Source organism: Dermochelys coriacea, chromosome 5, assembly GCF_009764565.3.
Source record: "Dermochelys coriacea isolate rDerCor1 chromosome 5, rDerCor1.pri.v4, whole genome shotgun sequence".
NCBI lineage: Eukaryota > Metazoa > Chordata > Testudines > Dermochelyidae > Dermochelys > Dermochelys coriacea.
Genome location: NC_050072.1, coordinates 21,829,771 through 21,849,712, shown reverse-complemented (window position 1 = coordinate 21,849,712; position 19,942 = coordinate 21,829,771). Strand labels below are relative to the sequence as shown.

At 40.6% G+C, this 19,942-nt stretch overlaps 1 protein-coding gene across 1 annotated transcript in view; it reads right to left on the bottom strand.

Annotated features, from left to right (window-relative positions):
• Positions 1-19,942, bottom strand: part of NEDD4L (NEDD4 like E3 ubiquitin protein ligase) — a 366,011-nt gene that overhangs the window by 6,183 nt on the left and 339,886 nt on the right. Inside the window, 6 exon segments of the mRNA XM_038403055.2 lie at positions 3,753-3,825; positions 4,632-4,728; positions 9,604-9,711; positions 10,244-10,303; positions 11,160-11,220; positions 14,970-15,043. Coding sequence (XP_038258983.1) covers positions 3,753-3,825; positions 4,632-4,728; positions 9,604-9,711; positions 10,244-10,303; positions 11,160-11,220; positions 14,970-15,043 — 473 coding nt within the window.

Sequence of the window (19,942 nt, the reverse complement as noted above, 5' to 3'; positions counted from 1 at the left end):
GGAGGGGAACAAGAGATTTCTGAAGTAGATCCTAGCACTGAAAGAAAAAGATATCAGCCCTCTATCTGTACCGTTGCCAGTCCCTCTTTCCCACGTCATGTATTTGTTTCCATTCATTAGTTTCTCAGACAGAAAGAGAAAAGGGGTAATAATTCTGTAATACATACGAAATAAGGGACAGGCTAGTAATGTACTTCTAGTGCAAGGCACTTTTGTTCTTTTCCTTGTGCCAATCAGAAGCACTGTTCCCCCCCCCTTGTGCCAATCAGAAGCACAGTCTACCTTTCACTGTAAACAGAGTCCCATGCACTATTCTGTATTGTTCAAAGCTCACCATTTCTATCAAGTGACATAGCAAACTTTAGGATGCTAACACCTACAAGTGTTGTCATATTAATTTAAAACTAGTATTTTTATGGTGAGAGGGAAAGCGATCCAGGCAGAAGATTCACCCAGCATAATACTGATATGGCAAAATGTGGGACTTGGGGCTTGTTCATCAAAGGTGACAAGTGCTCTGACCCCGATACAGCAAAGCACTTAAGTCACGTGCTTCAAGTGATGTGGTGGATCAGGTCCCACTACTTTGTACCTTGCAAGATTAAGCCCTTATCCATTTGAAAAAGGTAAATTATATTTGAGACACAAAAAAGTCTTCTAGCAGAAGGGATTAAAATGGTTATAGACAACAGTTCCATCTCATTAGCACACTGGTTTAATTGCCAGTGCTTAAGACAATTTGCAGACTAATGAGTGCCTTCAAATTTGATAGAAAATTAACAGCTTCTGTATAGGAGTAGGTTTCAGAGTAGCAGCCGTGTTAGTCTGTATTCGCAAAAAGAAAAGGAGTACTTGTGGCACCTTAGAGACTAACGAATTTATTAGAGCATAAGCTTTTGTGAGCTACTGCTCACTTCATCGGATGCATTTGGTGGAAAAAACAGAGGGGAGATTGATATACACACACAGAGAACATGGAACAATGGGTTTATCATACACACTGTAAGGAGAGTGATCACTTAAGATAAGCCATCACCAGCAGCAGGGGAGGGGAAAGGAGGAAAACCTTTCTTGGTGACAAGCAAGGTAGGCTATTTCCAGCAGTTAACAAGAATATCTGAGGAACACTGGGGGGTGGGGTGAGGTGGGGGGGAGAAATACCATGGGGAAATAGTTTTACTTTGTGTAATGACTCATCCATTCCCAGTCTCTATTCAAGCCTAAGTTAATTGTATCCAGTTTGCAAATTAATTCCAATTCAGCAGTCTCTCGTTGGAGTCTGTTTTTGAAGCTTTTTTGTTGAAGTATAGCCACTCTTAGGTCTGTGATCGAGTGACCAGAGAGATTGAAGTGTTCTCCAACTGGTTTTTGAATGTTATAATTCTTGACGTCTGATTTGTGTCCATTCATTCTTTTACGTAGAGACTGTCCAGTTTGGCCAATGCACATGGCAGAGGGGCATTGCTGGCACATGATGGCATATATCACATTGGTAGATGCGCAGGTGAACGAGCCTCTGATAGTGTGGCTGATGTGATTAGGCCCTATGATGGTATCCCCTGAATAGATATGTGGACAGAGTTGGCAACGGGCTTTGTTGCAAGGATAGGTTCCTGGGTTAGTGGTTCTGTTGTGTGGTGTGTGGTTGCTGGTGAGTATTTGCTTCAGATTGGGGGGCTGTCTGTAAGCAAGGACTGGTCTGTCTCCCAAGATCTGAGAGAGCGATGGCTCGTCCTTCAGGATAGGTTGTAGATCCTTGATGATGCGTTGGAGAGGTTTTAGTTGGGGAATTCCACCATGATTTCAACAATTTCCATCCCACCATCAAACTCAGCCTGGACCAGTCCACACAAGAGATCCACTTCCTGGACACTACGGTGCTAATAAGCGATGGTCACATAACCACCACCCTTTATCGGAAACCTCCTGACCGCTATTCCTACCTACATGCCTGTAGCTTTCATCCAGATCATACCACACGATCCATTGTCTAAAGCCAAGCTCTACGATATAACCGCATTTGCTCCAACCCCTCAGACAGTGGCAACCACCTACAAGATCTCTATCATGCATTCCTACAACTACAATACCCACCTGCTGAAGTGAAGAAACAGATTGACAGAGCCAGAAGAGTACCCAGACGTCACCTACTACAGGACAGGCTCAACAAAGAAAAGAACAGAATGCCACTAGCCATCACCTTCAGCCCCCAACTAAAACCTCTCCAACGCATCATCAAGGATCTACAACCTATCCTGAAGGACGACCCATTACTCTCACAGATCTTGGGAGACAGACCAGTCCTTGCTTACAGACAGCCCCCCAATCTGAAGCAAATACTCACCAGCAACCACACACCACACAACAGAACCACCAACCCAGGAACCTATCCTTGCAACAAAGCCCGTTGCCAACTCTGTCCACATATCTATTCAGGGGATACCATCATAGGGCCTAATCACATCAGCCACACTATCAGAGGCTCGTTCACCTGCGCATCTACCAATGTGATATATGCCATCATGTGCCAGCAATGCCCCTCTGCCATGTACATTGTTCAAACTGGACAGTCTCTACGTAAAAGAATGAATGGACGCAAATCAGACGTCAAGAATTATAACATTCAAAAACCAGTTGGAGAACACTTCAATCTTTCTGGTCACTCGATTACAGACCTAAGAGTGGCTATCCTTCAACAAAAAAGCTTCAAAACCAGACTCCAACGAGAGACTGCTGAATTGGAATTAATTTGCAAACTGGATACAATTAACTTAGTCTTGAATAGAGACTGGGAATGGATGAGTCATTACACAAAGTAAAACTATTTCCCCATGGTATTTCTCCCCCCCACCTCACCCCACCCCCCAGTGTTCCTCAGATATTCTTGTTAACTGCTGGAAATAGCCTACCTTGCTTGTCACCAAGAAAAGTTTTCCTCCTTTCCCCTCCCCTGCTGCTGGTGATGGCTTATCTTAAGTGATCACTCTCCTTACAGTGTGTATGATAAACCCATTGTTCCATGTTCTCTGTGTGTGTATATCAATCTCCCCTCTGTTTTTTCCACCAAATGCATCCAATGAAGTGAGCTGTAGTTCACGAAAGCTTATGCTCTAATAAATTTGTTAGTCTCTAAAGTGCCACAAGTACTCCTTTTTCTTTTTGTATAGGAGTAGCAATTGCTTGAAATAAGGTGAAAAGGCTTTCAAGTAGAATCCTTTCAGTGCAACAGATACATTAAAACAGATCAGCTATAGCTCAAGAGAAATGTCTCCCAACTTCAAGGGACAACTGGATCACCGTCGTACAGAACAGAAATTCTTTACCCAAATAAAAATATACAAAAGATTTAAAGTGGCTTAAGTGCATCTACATTAGGAGTTTGCACCTATTAGTTTTCTAACATAGATCAGCTTTTAATATGTTGAAGGACAGGATTAAACAAAGAATCTTTTGGAAACTAAGACAAGCAGTTAGAACAGACCGAAGTTGAGCTGTCTAGTTCCTGGAATTTTGTCGGTTTCATGCTGGCTGCAGTTTGAGAGCAGATAATTCTAAACTCCTTGAATGTTTAGAACTGTGGCAGTGAATGCACAAGGTTGGAGATTATCCCATTTTATAGAAAACCGTCTCTATAGGACAAAGACATGATCCTGAGATAGAGTATATTCCTGTCAAATTTGGTCACCAGATCCATCCTTTCTTGGCAGTGTAACAATCCATAAACTCCTTAATTTTATGTTTTCATTACTCACCATGTGTGAGCTCTGGGCAATTTTTCAGGACTTCCCCATTGCTCTATTGTAAACAGCTGAGGACCATTTGAACCTAGACAAAGAGAAAAAAAATCCACAAGTATAGTTTAAGCACTGAATTTTAGGTAGACTACTTAAATGCTAGGTTTCAGAGTAGCAGCCGTGTTAGTCTGTATTCGCAAAAAGAAACGGAGTACTTGTGGCACCTTAGAGACTAACAAATTTATTTGAGCATAAGCTTTCGTGAGCTACAGCTCACTTCATCAGAGCTGTAGCTCATGAAAGCTTATGCTCAGATAAATTTGTTAGTTTCTAAGGTGCCACAAGTACTCCTTTTCTTTTTACTTAAATACTATAACTCAAAATTAAATGTTTGCAAAATTATAGGCTAAATCCTCAGCTTATATAATTGGTATACTTTCACGTCAGTGAAGTCTAAGTTAAAGAAGCTAAGTATCTGGCCCTATATTTATAAATACTGTCTACTCATTATTCCATACAGTTAATTTTAGGTGCAATGTATATAATACCACAAAATAAGTACACATTAACACTGCCAACGTGATGTACTTGTGGGCTTCCAATCTGCACAGCAGCAGCCACAAACGCACTCTTTACCCTATCAAGGTTATTCCTGCAGAGAGCAAGAACATGCCCTCCACAGCTGCTGTCATAAAGCCTCCATAGGTTTTTTGGGTCGGGAAGTAGCAATTCAACTGACATTGGAGTGAAAACTTCCATCTTGTAATACCCCTATTGTGCACAGGTTCTCTTGTTGGCACATTATCCTACTCAGGATTGGTCCAACCCATTTCAAAGAGCAACAATAAAGAGATTTTAGTGCTAAACATCTTTAAGTACCTTCAATTTTTAACTCACCATAAAGTTCAGCAAATCCATTCATAGGCACTCGTGATGTCCCAGTAACAAACTGCAATAACCGGATACGCTTTTCAGCATCCATCAGTAAGACAGCCTAATAACAAAGAGAGAGTCAGCAGGCACCAGGAGGATTTTAAAAACATCATTTGTATTGTAACACAAGAACTAGACAGATAACTTCAAAATACTTACAGTATTTTCTATTACTGGCGTGATACCAGCCTTTCTAACCTTAGATAAAGAGATTCTTCTTTCAGCTGCCATTAAGGCCAAAACAGCCACTGCTTTGGCAGCAGTTGGGAGTAATACACTTTACTTCAGTATTTTGGATGAATTAATTTTCCTTTTGGTACAATCAGTAAAAATAGTTACTTACCTGTAAAATACTCCTGGGGGAATTCTGCACCAAAAAAATTAAAAATTCTGCACACAATATTTTAAAATTCTGAAAATTTTATTTGTCAAAATAACACTATATAATCACTCCAGTTTCAATTATTTTGGTAATTTATTTCAAAATACCTATCAGTAAGTATGTCTGTAACAGTACAGAGACGCACACAAAATTTCCCCCAGGAGCAGAAAGTTAAACCCCTACGACAACCCGGTTCTTGCTTTTCTGCCTCCTTCTTCCCCCCAGAGCCCAGCTGGGGGCCCCCCCGGCTCATGCACTCACACCCTCTATCCCTTCCCCCCCCCACCCAGGGATCCAGAGGGAGAAACAGCTTGATGCTGGGCTTGCACAGAGTTTCATGTGCGCCGCTTCCTTCCTTCAGAGCGTGCTGGGAACTGCACCTGCTGGGAAATCTCCAGTTTCCTCCCCCTCCCACCTAGCCATGTCTTCCATTTGCAAGCTGGGCTCTGCCAGGTCCAGCAGCCCCTAGTGGCACCCAACATTTCCGCAACCCATTCTATGGGGAAAAAAGGAAATTCTGTGCGTCCAACATTAATTTCTGCAAAATTCTGCATTGCGCAGAGGTGCAGAATTCCCCCGGGAGTAGTACAATAACTGTTGTTCTTCAGGATGTGTTGTGCACAATTACATCCCACTATAGGCACCTGCACTTAAACACTTAATGGAGAACTGACATATATAAACAGCTGCAGCAAGCAGAGTGTGTGAAATGAATCTTCCTAACAGAATTCACAGAAAAGCAAATGACAGAGATTCCTTAAAACTGTATAATGCAATTCCTTGCTCCTTTTTTCTATTATATAATTTGATTAGATTCGCTTAACTGGATGTGCTAAATTCAATATAGTCAGATCACAGAGAAGTTCTATATTTATTACACCAAATTATTCCCCAAGGTATTGTTTTGATGTGGCAGTTATACACCTGTATATTATGGCTATTTTAGCCACTGGATGTATGTAAAGATCAGGATGGCATTTTTATATCTTGAGCCTACCGCTTTTACTGACAGCAAAAACATCTCAATGTCCTTATCCAGCAAAACACATAGCTCCAGATTTATTTTTCATGCTTTATGTTCTAACCAAGTAAGCACCAGTGCTCACATTTATTTAAGCTAACACTTCTGCCTCCCTGATAAAACAGCTCCATATTTAGCAAGTACAGGTGTATCTTGAAGTGAAAAATTAAGGAACAAAGCAAAGAATAAGATCTGTGAGAATGACCGAGTAAACTGCTGAAGATGCAAAATCAAGCCAGTATTGTGGATTAGCTCCCTATGCTGCTATGAACACCAGAGCAACACGTGAAAGGGAAACGAGATTGGGAGAGCAGAGGGAGAGGGTCAAAAAGAGACACTCCTAAAACATTATGCGCAAAAAGCATAACAGTAAAATTGAAGTGCTCATTGTGACATTGCACTCCATATGTTTTGTGAAAATATGTCTATAAGTGTAAATATAATGTAACTGGAATATGCTTTATGCAAAAGGTCTCTTGTAAGGTATCATTCCAAAGCTCATGATCTACTAAGATTGTGCATCCTATTTGTATGAATGTATCATTCTTCTATCTAAAGCTAGAAATATGAAATATTACTCTGAGGTCCTACTGTAATTATGCAAAGGGGTGGGCCATTAAGGGTGGTTTAGAATCTTGATGGCTCCCATTGACCAGGACAATTGGTTGTAAATGGCTCTGTTTACTTGTAAGCCTTCCTTTGTTCCTGTGAGTCAGGCCGGAAAGAATGGAGGCTTGGGGTCTCACAGGACATGTGACCATGTCACCTGGTACTGGAATCCATCTAAACACCACCCTATATCGGAAACCTACTGACCGCTATTCCTACCTACATGCCTCTAGCTTTCATCCAGATCATACCACTCGATCCATTGTCTACAGCCAAGCGCTACGATATAACCGCATTTGCTCCAACCCCTCAGACAGAGACAAACACCTACAAGATCTCTATCATGCATTCCTACAACTACAGTACCCACCTGCTGAAGTGAAGAAACAGATTGACAGAGCCAGAAGAGTACCCAGAAGTCACCTACTACAGGACAGGCCCAACAAAGAAAACAACAGAACGCCACTAGCCATCACCTTCAGCCCCCAACTAAAACCCCTCCAACGCATCATCAAGGATCTACAACCTATCCTGAAGGACGAGCCATCGCTCTCTCAGATCTTGGGAGACAGACCAGTCCTTGCTTACAGACAGCCCCCCAATCTGAAGCAAATACTCACCAGCAACCACACACCACACAACAGAACCACTAACCCAGGAACCTATCCTTGCAACAAAGCCCGTTGCCAACTCTGTCCACATATCTATTCAGGGGATACCATCATAGGGCCTAATCACATCAGCCACACCATCAGAGGCTCGTTCACCTGTGCATCTACCAATGTGATATATGCCATCATGTGCCAGCAATGCCCCTCTGCCATGTACATTGGCCAAACTGGACAGTCTCTACGTAAAAGAATGAATGGACACAAATCAGACGTCAAGAATTATAACATTCAAAAACCAGTTGGAGAACACTTCAATCTCTCTGGTCACTCGATCACAGACCTAAGAGTGGCTATACTTCAACAAAAAAGCTTCAAAAACAGACTCCAACGAGAGACTGCTGAATTGGAATTAATTTGCAAACTGGATACAATTAACTTAGGCTTGAATAGAGACTGGGAATGGATGAGTCATTACACAAAGTAAAACTATTTCCCCATGGTATTTCTCCCTCCCACCCCACCCCCCACTGTTCCTCTGATATTCTTGTTAACTGCTGGAATTAGCCTACCTGCTTGTCACCATGAAAGGTTTTCCTCCTTCCCCCCCCTGCTGTTGGTGATGGCTTATCTTAAGTGATCACTCTCCTTACAGTGTGTATGATAAACCCATTGTTTCATGTTCTCTGTGTGTGTGTATATAAATCTCTCCTCTGTTTTTTCCACCAAATGCATCCAATGAAGTGAGCTGTAGCTCACGAAAGCTTATGCTCTAATAAATTTGTTAGTCTCTAAGGTGCCACAAGTACTCCTTTTCTTTTTGCGAATACAGACTAACACGGCTGCTACTCTGAAATCTTAAACCTGGTGCTTTTCTATTTAGAAGGAGAGGTGGGGATTCAGAGAGACAAAAGAGTCCCACCTTGTGCCAAAACTATAAAAAGGGGGTGGAACAGAACAAAGGGGGCTGCCAGTCATGAGAAATCCCCTAGTTAAGAAGGAGTCTAGTCTGTGAAAGAAGCTTATTGGAACATCCCTGAGGGTGAGATTTACCTGTATTCAGTTTCTTAAATGTATTAGGCTTAGACTTGCTTTATTTTGCTTGGTAACTTACTTTTTTCAGTCTGTTATTACTTGAAACCACTTAAATCCTATTCTTTATACTTAATAAAATCACTTTTGTTTATTAATTAACCCAGAGTAAGTGATTAATACCTGGGGGAGCAAACAGCTGTGCATCTCACTATCAATGTTACAGAGGGCGAACAATTTATGAGTTTACCCTGTATAAGCTTTATACAGAGTAAAACTGATTTATTTGGGGTTTGCATCCCATTGGGAGCTGGGTGTCTGAGTGCTGGAGACTGGTGAGCAGTTTTTGGCTAAAGTCTGCAGTGTATGGATCAGACCTGGGTCTGTGTTGCAGCAGGTTAGCGTGTCTGGCTCAACAAGGCAGGCAAAGCTGGCAAAGAAAACGGACTCAGAGGTAATTCCAGCACGTCAGGTGACAGTCCCAAGGGGGTCTCTGTGACCAAACCCGTCACACTCATGTCTATACAAAGGGCTTTTGGGGGAGGGGTGTGCTACAACAAGGCTAGCCTTAGGATGATTTAAATTGGGAGGAAGAATCAGTGCTGAAAGAAAGCAGCATGGAAAGCAACAGACGTGGCAGCAGATAGCAAATTAGAGCCGAGCTTGCTATGTGATAAACAAAACAAAAACAAAAAAAAAGTTACTTTGGGTTGTATGTGCAAAGGCATCAAATCTGGGGAAGACTAAATACCCCTCTCTATATGTCTATGATGCAACTGTACTTTTCATTATCAAGGAAATATTAAGAGAACTAAGTATGTGTAGCTAGGCTAATGATCACAGGGAGACACAATGCAGTATACAAATATGTGGAGAGCTTAAACATCAACATTGGAAAGAAATAATTTCAAGCAGTAGAAAAGGGCAGAGCACAAAAAGGATAAAACAAAAAACCACACACACACAGACCTGGTAGCCTGCTAAACAGAGTGACAGTACAAGCAGTCTGCTTTGGACTTAACTATCTTGAATAACTTTGTATAATCTGCAAACTTTGACAGAGTTCAACATATTCGTTAATGATCTGGAAAAGGATCTGAACAGTAAAGTGGCAACCAACAAAAGAAGAATGGTAGTTATTATCCAGTGTGTGAAGATGATACTATTCGGTGTTTTCATGGAGAAAAAAACCGAGACTTCACACCAAAACATACTGTGTCATACAGTGCAGCATTCATCTCAGAAATAGAAGGATCATGAGAAGAGTGGGGTAAATAGTATTACCTTCCAATACCACTGGATGACAGGATGATTTGGGCAGTAACCATTCTTGTAGATTGTGTGTTGTCTCCAGTCGTTAACATCAACATCTCCAAGGCCACACATTAATAACTAAGTATGGATGTAATTGTTAAGATGTTAATAGAAAATGATGCACAAAGGAAAACATAATACCTACACAAAACAGTCTTAGCCCCTCCCTCTGTTGTCTCCTTTTAAACTGCTAGGCCGTGCATATACAAATACAAAGGGAAGCGCTACTATCTCTAGTAGAGTTCCTGAAGAATGTTGACCAGAGCACTCCACTAAGATGAATGTAGTTAGTATGTATGCTCAGTGGGACAGGGACCACATCCGTCGCTGAATCAGCAAGTTCTGAACATGCTTAAGCACCAAGCTCAATCTGTGCAAAATATGTTTGTTTGTTTCCCTCCTCCCCCTGATTTAATGAGAAGCACCTCTCTCAACTTTAGGTTATGATGATCTAAAACACACATTCACTAGACCAAATAATTAGAGAGAAAAATCTACCCGCTCCCTCAAATCCATTCACATACCATTCACTCCAGAAACTAGTATTTCTAAGAATAATGTGCAGTACTGATTTACTGTCTACAAAACAAAGTCATGTAAAGATACTAACCTCCAACTCATTTTCATCAAAAATTTTAATCAAGTCTATAGGAAGGAGTTCTGTGAATCCCTGAAAGAAAAACAAAACAAAATTAATGTCATCTCAAAAATAGATTTATAGTATCTGGTTTTCATTTGGCTGACATTTCTTAATTTTAGAGCAAACTTCCTCAACATGAACATACACTTCCATACCAGATGGTGAATATTTTATTGTGGCATGGAGATTTTATTTATTTATTTTTTAAGACAAGGATTTTTCAGTTCAACAGGCCTATGGCGAGCAGAATTTCTGTCGGCTTCTAAAACCCAAACCACTATGAGGTATCCATAAGACTAAGCATGAAATTATTCTTGTTAGTGAATGATGGGAGGGAGGAACTGACTGAAGCCAGACACTTGGCCTTTGGTGCTCTGCAGTAGCAATCCTTGTAATTTTATAGAAGCCAGAGCCTGAAAAATGTGCAGCAATGGATAGAACTACAATGAAATTTGAAACACACAAGGGAGAATTAAAGGTAGAATCTGGGGATCGCTGGGTTCCAGGATCCATGATTGCATGGCAGTGTGGCACAGAAGTAATCGCTGTTGGCTGGGGAGGAAAAGAAGGGTTTTGAGAATGGAATATAGTTGGTGGTCACAATAGAAAGGTAATGTTAGGATCATCAGTTAGAAGTTCATGTTACTTAAAAGATTTTCAAGGCTTTAAAATTAAGTTGAAAGAGAATGAATATTACAGGAGAGGAACCATAAAAGCATTTTCAGGATATTACTAATTTTTTCTAAACACTGTAGAATTTTGGGATCCTGCAAGATTTCCCATCCATAACTTTGAGGCCTGACAAGTCCATGCAAAAAAGATGAATCTTGCTCTACCACAATAAATTGAAAAGATTATTTGGCAGAAAACAACTAATGAAGCTTACCTCCAAGAAAGCATTCATTTGTTTCTGAACTCTGTTTACAAACCTCCACTGGATGACTAAGCTACAGCAGATAAACAAAAACACTTTTATTAGAAGATATAAACAGAATGTTTAAAGATCTCTCCTATTCTAATGTTTTCAGTTTCTCATTTATAGCTTCAGTAATCATTCATCAAACACTGATATAAAATAAACAGAGCAAACGAAGGGAAAAATGCCTCCAATTTATGCTTGAGTTTGGATGTCTACTGAGCATATGAATATGTGCATCTCTTCATTAACTGTTCAAATTTCCATGGGAAGACATGAGGTGGTGAAAAAAAATCACAGATGAGTATAAAAAATAGTAATCCCAATGAACAGCTTACATTTAAATGGATTTGAACATATGTTTAAAAATCTTTAGATATGACTGTTCCACATCATTAGGAGGTGTTTGCAGTAAAAGTACAGAAGTTAAATTAAATTAATCTTTTTTTCTCCTATGGAGATTAAATTTATTTTAAGCAGAACATGTGAAACAACTTGGTCTCTGATTGAAATAGCCTAGAAAACGCTAAGGTTTTTAAAAAATAGGACCTTCAAGGTAGACTAAGATACTTATTTATCCTTATTTTTAGGCACCTAAAGAAATAGTCTGTCCTTCAAAAGCTCGGAAACACACAGGAGTTCCCAGTGAAGCCAGTGGAAGTTACTGACTCATTTAGATATTTAAATATGGACTTAAGGGCCTATCTTCAGGCACCCATTTTTAAGTCTTAGCTTGTATGTTTTACACATATCAAGTGAATTTGGGATAGTAAGTCATTCCACTAATTCAATTAAAAAGCAAAACTTCTGAATTTTGCCTACAGCCTGAATTTCCATTAAAATTTTGTAGCACTACTTGTTTTGTGACTGAAATCTATATCACTATTATGAATGCTTACTGTCATACCATTATAAAAATTACTACTGCATTTTATTATACGAGTGGTCAAGAGAAGGTATACATTGTACTAATGGATTATTTAGGAAAAGTCAAACAATTCATTAAAAACAGAATTCATCTGAGTGTGATTTAGGACCAAAAGAATGAGAGTTTGGAACTTTTAACAATTTTCTACAGATTAAGTTAATTTATACAGAAATTATATCTACAAACAATAGCACTGATACATCCACCTAAAACAAGGATAAAACAAGGAATTCAGTTTTTGGGAAGGGTTTTTTGTTTGTTTTTTGATTTAATAAGAATACTGATCTACAGTATCTCCTAGGAAGGACTGTAAAATTATTTAAATAGTCTGAAAACAATAGTGACTACTATATTTAAACAATCTATACTGCCAACGGTGTACCGAAACTCAAACATTTATGCTGCTTCTTTTCCAATACTAAATCACTTCTGTATTAACATTTTGTGTCTTTTTGAATAACACTTTAGAATTCCAATTCCTTCCTCATTCCTTCCCTACATTCACAAACACACTCTCTTGATTATTGTGAACATATAATTAATATAGGGTTCATTTAAGAGGTACATTTTAGTTATCAGGCAGGATTGTGAGCAGCTATTGGTTTGTATGTTTTATTTTTTGGTGGGTAGAGAAGGTGAGGAAGACAAAGATGTAGTTTCTATTTTCATACATATTAGCTTGAGTACTGTTAGTGTAATGGAGAATACAAATTATTTCTATGTACTGGGAGGAGTGGGGGCAGGAATCCCTGTGGAATTTTATGAAAGGATTTTTTAAGATATGCTATTTATTTCCATATAATGAGAGTACAACGTGGAAATAAGGAAGGGTACAAGTAAAAACTACCCATTCCGCAGCTCTGAGAATAACTTGAATATGTGAGTCAACACAGGAAATATGTAGGTGCAAGCAGAACTCAGTTGTGCAAACTTTCACAACATAGCCCAAGATTTTCAAGGAGCTTGTTAGGATATAGATATTTAGGCCTGTCTGTAAAGGCCTAGACTCTAAGAATGGAGGTGTATTCTTATCCCTTCGTTAGTTATAGAGGTATAAAAGAAAGAATCAAAATCACTGTCTGCTGGCGTAAGGTCCTTCTCTTCCTGAGACAGTCCGAGGCCCTGTTCTTAGGCTAAGGCCTTTGGCTAAGCAGCAGAGGCAGCCATAAGCTGGGAAGCGAATGGTTAGATCCTCACATTCCAACCTAGTCACATTGAAATAAGAAAAGGAGGACTTGTGGCACCTTAGAGACTAACAAATTTATTTGAGCATAAGCTTTCGTGAGCTACGGCTTTCTTTCTTTCTTTTTGCGAATACAGACTAAACGGCTGCTACTCTGAAACCTGTCATTATTGAAATAAGGTGCTATTGGGCTGTTAGGTATACAATCCTGTCCTGATAATGCCTATTGCCTCCAGAGAAAGGGAAGTGCCTAGAAGATGTAAAAGGAAACTAAGTTTGATAGCATCCTGTCTGGCAAGAACTCACTTATCAACAGCTGGGATGTGAAATCCTCATTTCTTTGTTGTTCTATCACTGTAGTCCCCATTTCCCTATTGTTTGTCTGTATAATCTCTGTTTGGTTCTGTGGTTGTTTCTGTCTGCTGTATAATTAATTTTGCTGGGTGTAAACTAATTAAGGTGGTGGGATATAACTGGTTAAATAATCATGTTACAATATGTTAGGATTGGTTAGTTAAATTTCAGTAAAATGATTGGTTAAGGTATAGCTAAGCAGAACTCAAGTTTTACTATATAGTCTGCAGTCAATCAGGAAGTGTGTGTGAGTGGGTGTGGGGGGGAAATGGGAACAGGGAATGGGGGTGGGGAAATTGGAATCATATTTTGCTAAAGGGGGAAATGGGAACAGGGACACAGGTAAAGGCTCTGTGGTGTCAGAGCTGGGAAGGGGGACACTAAGGAAGGAAACTGGAATCATGCTTGCTGGAAGTTCACCCCAATAAACATCGAATTGTTTGCACCTTTGGACTTCAGGTATTGTTGCTCTCTGTTCATGCGAGAAGGACCAGGGAATTAAGTGAGTGAAGGAATAAGCCCCCTAACAGAGCTTTTCTTCATTGCTCAGTATTAAGAAGAAAGAGAAAATAAATGTTTATAGCACCTAATTTTGTGCGTCTGCAAACACAATAGTCAGGAAAAGTGACATGCCTTCAATCAAGTAAAAACAATTAGGCTCGTAGGTATATTTTAGATGTTAACAGCAGCAACAGAAAAGAAATCATAAAAACAGAGAAGAAATTAGAATTTCTAATGTTTTCCCCATGAGAGTCAGTCAGTACACTGGAAAACTGCAAACAATATAAAGTAAAAAAGTAGCAACTATTCCTTTTACATTCCAATTCAGTATGTTACTTAAGCATGTGCCTAACTCTCATGCATCTTGCTGAATTGTGACCAGAATACTGAACAAAACATTTATAAAATACTACGCAAGTAAAAAGAGTTTTGTTTATGCATGCTTGTTAATACATTAATTAGAACTTTACTGTTTGCTAATTAGTATAAATAATGGCAAAACCCAGAATGGATAGATACCCAGTACTGAAAGAACCACCTGCCAAAACATCAAGATGGCTTTTAATACATTCCATGCATTGGGTTGATTAGTCTTGGTTGTACTTTTTACAGTGATTAAAAATGTTAAAACTCAAACCAGCAAAACACTAATACTCAGACAAGCCATGTTAGTAAAAAGGATTGTTCTACTTAATGATCAGTTGTCTGTAGAGTTTATGCTACACACTGTAATATCTTAGCAGGTTAAGTTCCAAAAGGCATGCTACTATGGTTAGTTAGACTTTTAAATTAATACAATAAAGTATATACGTACTCAATATATTCCCTTTTGTTTTCATTTGTTACCATGATTTCTGACCCATTTGGCTTCAAATCGACTTGATATGTCTGTATTTTAAAAGACAAAACAAAAACAAACAAACAAAACATGGAATTATTTTAGGAAATATATCTTTAAGATCTACTATCTTTGAATAGCGTGTTAAAAGTTCATTAGAAGACAGTTATTACATAAGTATCTGTTAAACTATTTTCTAATTCATAAGCTATATGAATTAACCCCATATAGATTTCAATGTGTGTTAAAAAGTAACTAATATGTTAAAATAGCTAATGAGGCTTTTCTACTGAGTGTCAAGATGTTTCATATTTAAAGCTAGCATCATTAGGACAGATTTCTGTATGGTCATTTATGAGCTTGCATTATGCACTATATTGACTGTGAAGCAATTTTTGGATTACCACCTCAAAACACCTGGGACAGCAAGCCTGTTATGGTGGCTATCTTCCAGCAACACAAAGCTGCTACAATGTCAGCTTAACTGGCTGGGGTAGTATTTCTCCAGCATGGGCAAACCCCTGGGTAGTACAGGGAGCATGGTCCAGGGGTAAAAGAAAATGAGTGCTGGGGCCCTGGCAACTAGACATAAGACAGACATGGGTTGCTTTAACTTATGGTAGGGACTGGTCCAGTCTGTGGAGGAAACAGGATTGGGGGCTATAAAGGTGGCACTTTTACCCTCTGCATCTCCTGAACTGCCACTACCACACCAGAGTCTGGGTCATTCTCCTTCCATCTCCATTCATGAATGTCCCCTCTTCCCATGCAGAAAAGGGGATATCATTCACTACCATGGCTCCATCTCCCCTTCTCCAGATTCTGTATGGGGGGGGTTTATTTCACATGGCTGGGGTCGCTAAAAGGGTGACGTCTGACTGGTGGGTGACACACATCATTCCCTGTGGAGCTTAAGTGAGGAAAACAGAGTCCAGGCTGTATGCTCTTTTCTATTGAGCCTCCCATTTGAGGTGGTGCCAGGGCCAGAGAGTGCCCCAGCACCTATGCAGATCTGAGACGCGCACTACAAATGAAATCTCCTTCAGTGGTTCATTAATACTGAATTGTTTAGCAGGAGGGACATTATCAGAACACTAGGTCAGAGTATGAAGAATCATTTGGATAATGAACATGTTACAGTTTTGGGCAAAATGTGAAACAGCTATCCGAAGATCTAGACAAGTATTTTGAAGAATTTTAAAAGTTAGCAGACAGCATAATAACCAGAGAAACTTTGATTTGGAAAAGGGCACCACCACAAAGCAGAGTAGAAGATTTTGTTAAGCAGAAAAACCAGGAGCACAGAATTCTAAAGAACGTTTCTGATGATTATATAATTCTGCTAGAAAGTGAGGTAGCCTAGATGGGGGAAAAAGTAGCAAGACTGAAAGCAATTTACTGTATTTGTTTGCCACTCACTCATTGGTAGATCCTTTAAAACAAGAAATGTCAAAATTTACAGTAAGCTAAAACAGATGCAAACAATGATCTGAGGAAAATAAAACTGACAAACAAAAGTTCAACAAAAGTGACTCTGGATGAGCACTGCATAAGCCAGAAAATGGGATCTTTTAATTAACGAATGGAATGGCAGATTGAGCACAAGATGAGCTGTCAAACAACATATGCCCCTTAGCAGCAGCTGCAAAGGGAAAAAATAACAACAGTAGATTTGTCATGAAAGCAAATACAATGTCTTCAGGCTAGTCTCTCCAGATTCCTGACTAACACATGGGAACAGCCAAACAAGTCCCTGAGAGAACCCCCTGAAGTATTAGTCCAAGTTCACATTATGCAGGAATTGGACTCTAGGTATTTAGTTGGAATCTGTGACTACACCTACAGTGCAAACATGAGCTTTGATTCGCTCCTGCAGTGCAGGATGTGCATTTGGCCTGGACAGTCTCTACGTAAAACAATAAATGGACACAAATCAGACGTCAAGAATTGTAACATTCAAAAACCAGTTGGAAAGAAATAATTTCAAGCAGTAATTGAAGCAATTGAAGTAATTTCAAGCAGTAACCGGCTCTCCTGTTAGTAATAGCTCACCTTAAGTGATCACTCTCGTTACAGTGTGTATGGTAACACCCATTGTTTCATGTTCTCTATGTACATAAATTTCCCCACTGTATTTTCCACTGAATTCATCCAATGAAGTGAGCTGTAGCTCATGAAAGCTTATGCTCAAATAAATTTGTTTGTCTCTAAGGTGCCACAATTACTCCTTTTCTTTTTGTAAATACAGACTAACACGGTTGCTATTCTGAAATTTGGTCTAGGATTCATCTTAAGGGAGACAAAGGATGAAAGGCACTGGTTGACTTTAAGTTGCTATTCTGCTCCTGGCAATTTCTACTGCCAAATCCTGAAGTCTAGTTCTATGGTGGAACCCATGAAGTGAATCTAGCCCATGTTAGGTATAACCTTGTACTTCGCTCTCAGCATCTTCATTTCAGAAGTCCCCAGTAACTGGGGACACAACAATAAACTAAGTACCTAGTAAAATGGTGCTGAGAGAAGAGAGATTTTATAAAAACTATCACCAACATGGGACGGACACACATGCAGAGCACAGAGACTCCCAGCTATGTAATACCTGAAGGTCAGAGAAGACAACAAAAGAAAATCACAAATAAAAGAACAACTTTAGTCTCCTGGTCAAAGGGGATAAAGATATTCAGATCCCAGACACAAATAATGGCATCCAGGAAGAGGCAGGATTTTGTTGCTTGTTTTGTTCCCAACACCAGAAGCTACACTGTATTTAGACAATAAGAAAATCTCAGAGCCATTATGGGCTCTGAATGTAGCACAGCGTCCTTTCATTTTCTGTTCTTGAAAGGAGGCTCCCCAGCACTTCACATATTTATAATACCACCCCATGGATTTCCTGCCTTGTTTGTAAGAACTATCAAAATCCCTCCTGTTGTTCATTAAAGCAGAAAGAACAGATGTTTGAAATTCTATTACCGTTCTTCACTTCTTGCATATTTTTGGTCTATGTATAAACAATAAAAATATCAAGGACAAAGCAAATTCAGGAAGCAAAGATGTCTCCCCTCTGGTATACACAACTTCCTTAAGGATTTCATCCAGTCACTTACACAAAAAGATTCTCAGGGAGCTAGTTCCTCAGAGCACTTCGGTGTGATACAGTGAAATCAACTATTGGAGAAAATTTGGGCTGTTGTATCATCTAACACATATGCTACCTTCTAAAGGCTTTTGCAGCAAAAGGAGCTGTCAGCATTTTGTCTAGTTGTGAGTTTCATTAGTCTCTGGCTGAGCTGTGATTCCTCAGTCCTGTAACAGGTACCATACTCCCTTACCAATGACCTGCTTCCATTTATATCTTTTGGGGGAAGCAAGAAGTATCCTTCCTTTTAAAATTCCTTGTTTACCATTCCTAACCCCAGTCTACTGCAGTCAGACTGGAAATACTCCTGTACGTGCCACTGCTACTTGGGGGATTTCTCTGCATTAATGTGGGGAGTCTACCAGTCTCAAAGTTGAGAGGGAAAGTAGTAGACCAGAAGGAAGGGGAATGTTTTCAATTCTACCATTGCAGAAAGGAGGTGACAAGAGACAAATCAGGCAATGCCACCCCTCCACCACTCCCAAATGACATGGATACTGGCTGGCCCCAGGAGAGGCACCTAAGAGAGATGGACTGCTGGCCAGATGGTGGGACTGGGGGTAGTCAGGTGGAGGGAGTAGAGAAAGAAAAGAAATGGATGCCCAACCTGGCCTGTATCTCTCTTCCCCCACCACCCAGAAGTTGAGGAAGTTCCTGCCCTATGTGGCTCTCCCAGAGGCTGGGAGGACCGTGGCCTGAGTCTCTCTCTAGCCCTCTGCACCCCTCTGGGAAATGGGGGAGCTCTAGCCTTTGTGGTGCCCCAAGTGGAAGGGGAAGAGGGAATGGATTGCTGGGGCCAGATGCTAGTCTAAGTGTGCAGGGGGGAGACTTGTGGAGGGAGTGTGGAAGCCTGATCCAGTTCCATGTACTGCCCCCAGCGGGCATCTTGTGCCACTAAGGCAGTGTGTTGAGTGTGGGGGAAGGGAATCCAGCCCAGTTCCTTTCCCCTTTCCTTGCCACAACTATTCTGTTAGCTTCCAGGCGCTCCAAAGTAGCCCATGCTGCCTTGTCAGTGGTGGAAACCAGGCCTTAGAACAGTGGGGTGTGGAGGAACATTTGAGGGGGGGGTGGCAGGGCCTCGGCCAGTCGCCATGGGGGGCAGGGAGGGAGCGCCAACCAGCCCCGCTCTGCCCCCAGCCACAGCTCCACACCCGGCTGCAGGCCCACTCTGTGGCCCAGCCGTAGCTCCGTTCCCAGCCCTGGCTGTGGCTCCACTCCCAGTGCTAGCCGTCATTGACCCCTGGCTGTAGCTTCGTTCCTGGACCCAACCCCAGAACCTCCCACAGCTGCGGCCCCAGCCTCGGCCCCATTACCCCTGTCATACTCCCCCCCCCCTCCCCCCAGCTCCAGGAGGGAAGAGAGCACTTCTGAAAACTTTGGGAACCACTACCTTCGAACATTTGTGGTGTTTAGTTACTTTGGCAGGCTGCCAGAGTTTTCCTGACAAATGTAAGTGAGAGACAGAAAATAGTGATTTTTAACAGTTTCTCAGCAAAGGCTTAATGGAATTTCATGGGACAAAGAAAAGGCACTTTGGTAGCCTCAGGGTGGGTCTCCCTGCGAATATCAAAGGTCTGCTGCAAACATAGGTGGTGCAAGAGCTTCTAAAAAGAATGTCACAAGAATCTTTTATAATGGAGAATGTTAGGCAATGTAAAAATAGCATTTGCTACCAGCTCCCCCAGTAATAAGTTGGTTGTTCTTGATCTAGTTCATTTTCAATAGTGTCTATATAGTAAAAACAAACCAACCCCATCTTCACTTGGCACCTTAATTGGCAGTCTGATCACAGAGCCCAAAGTCTGCATAG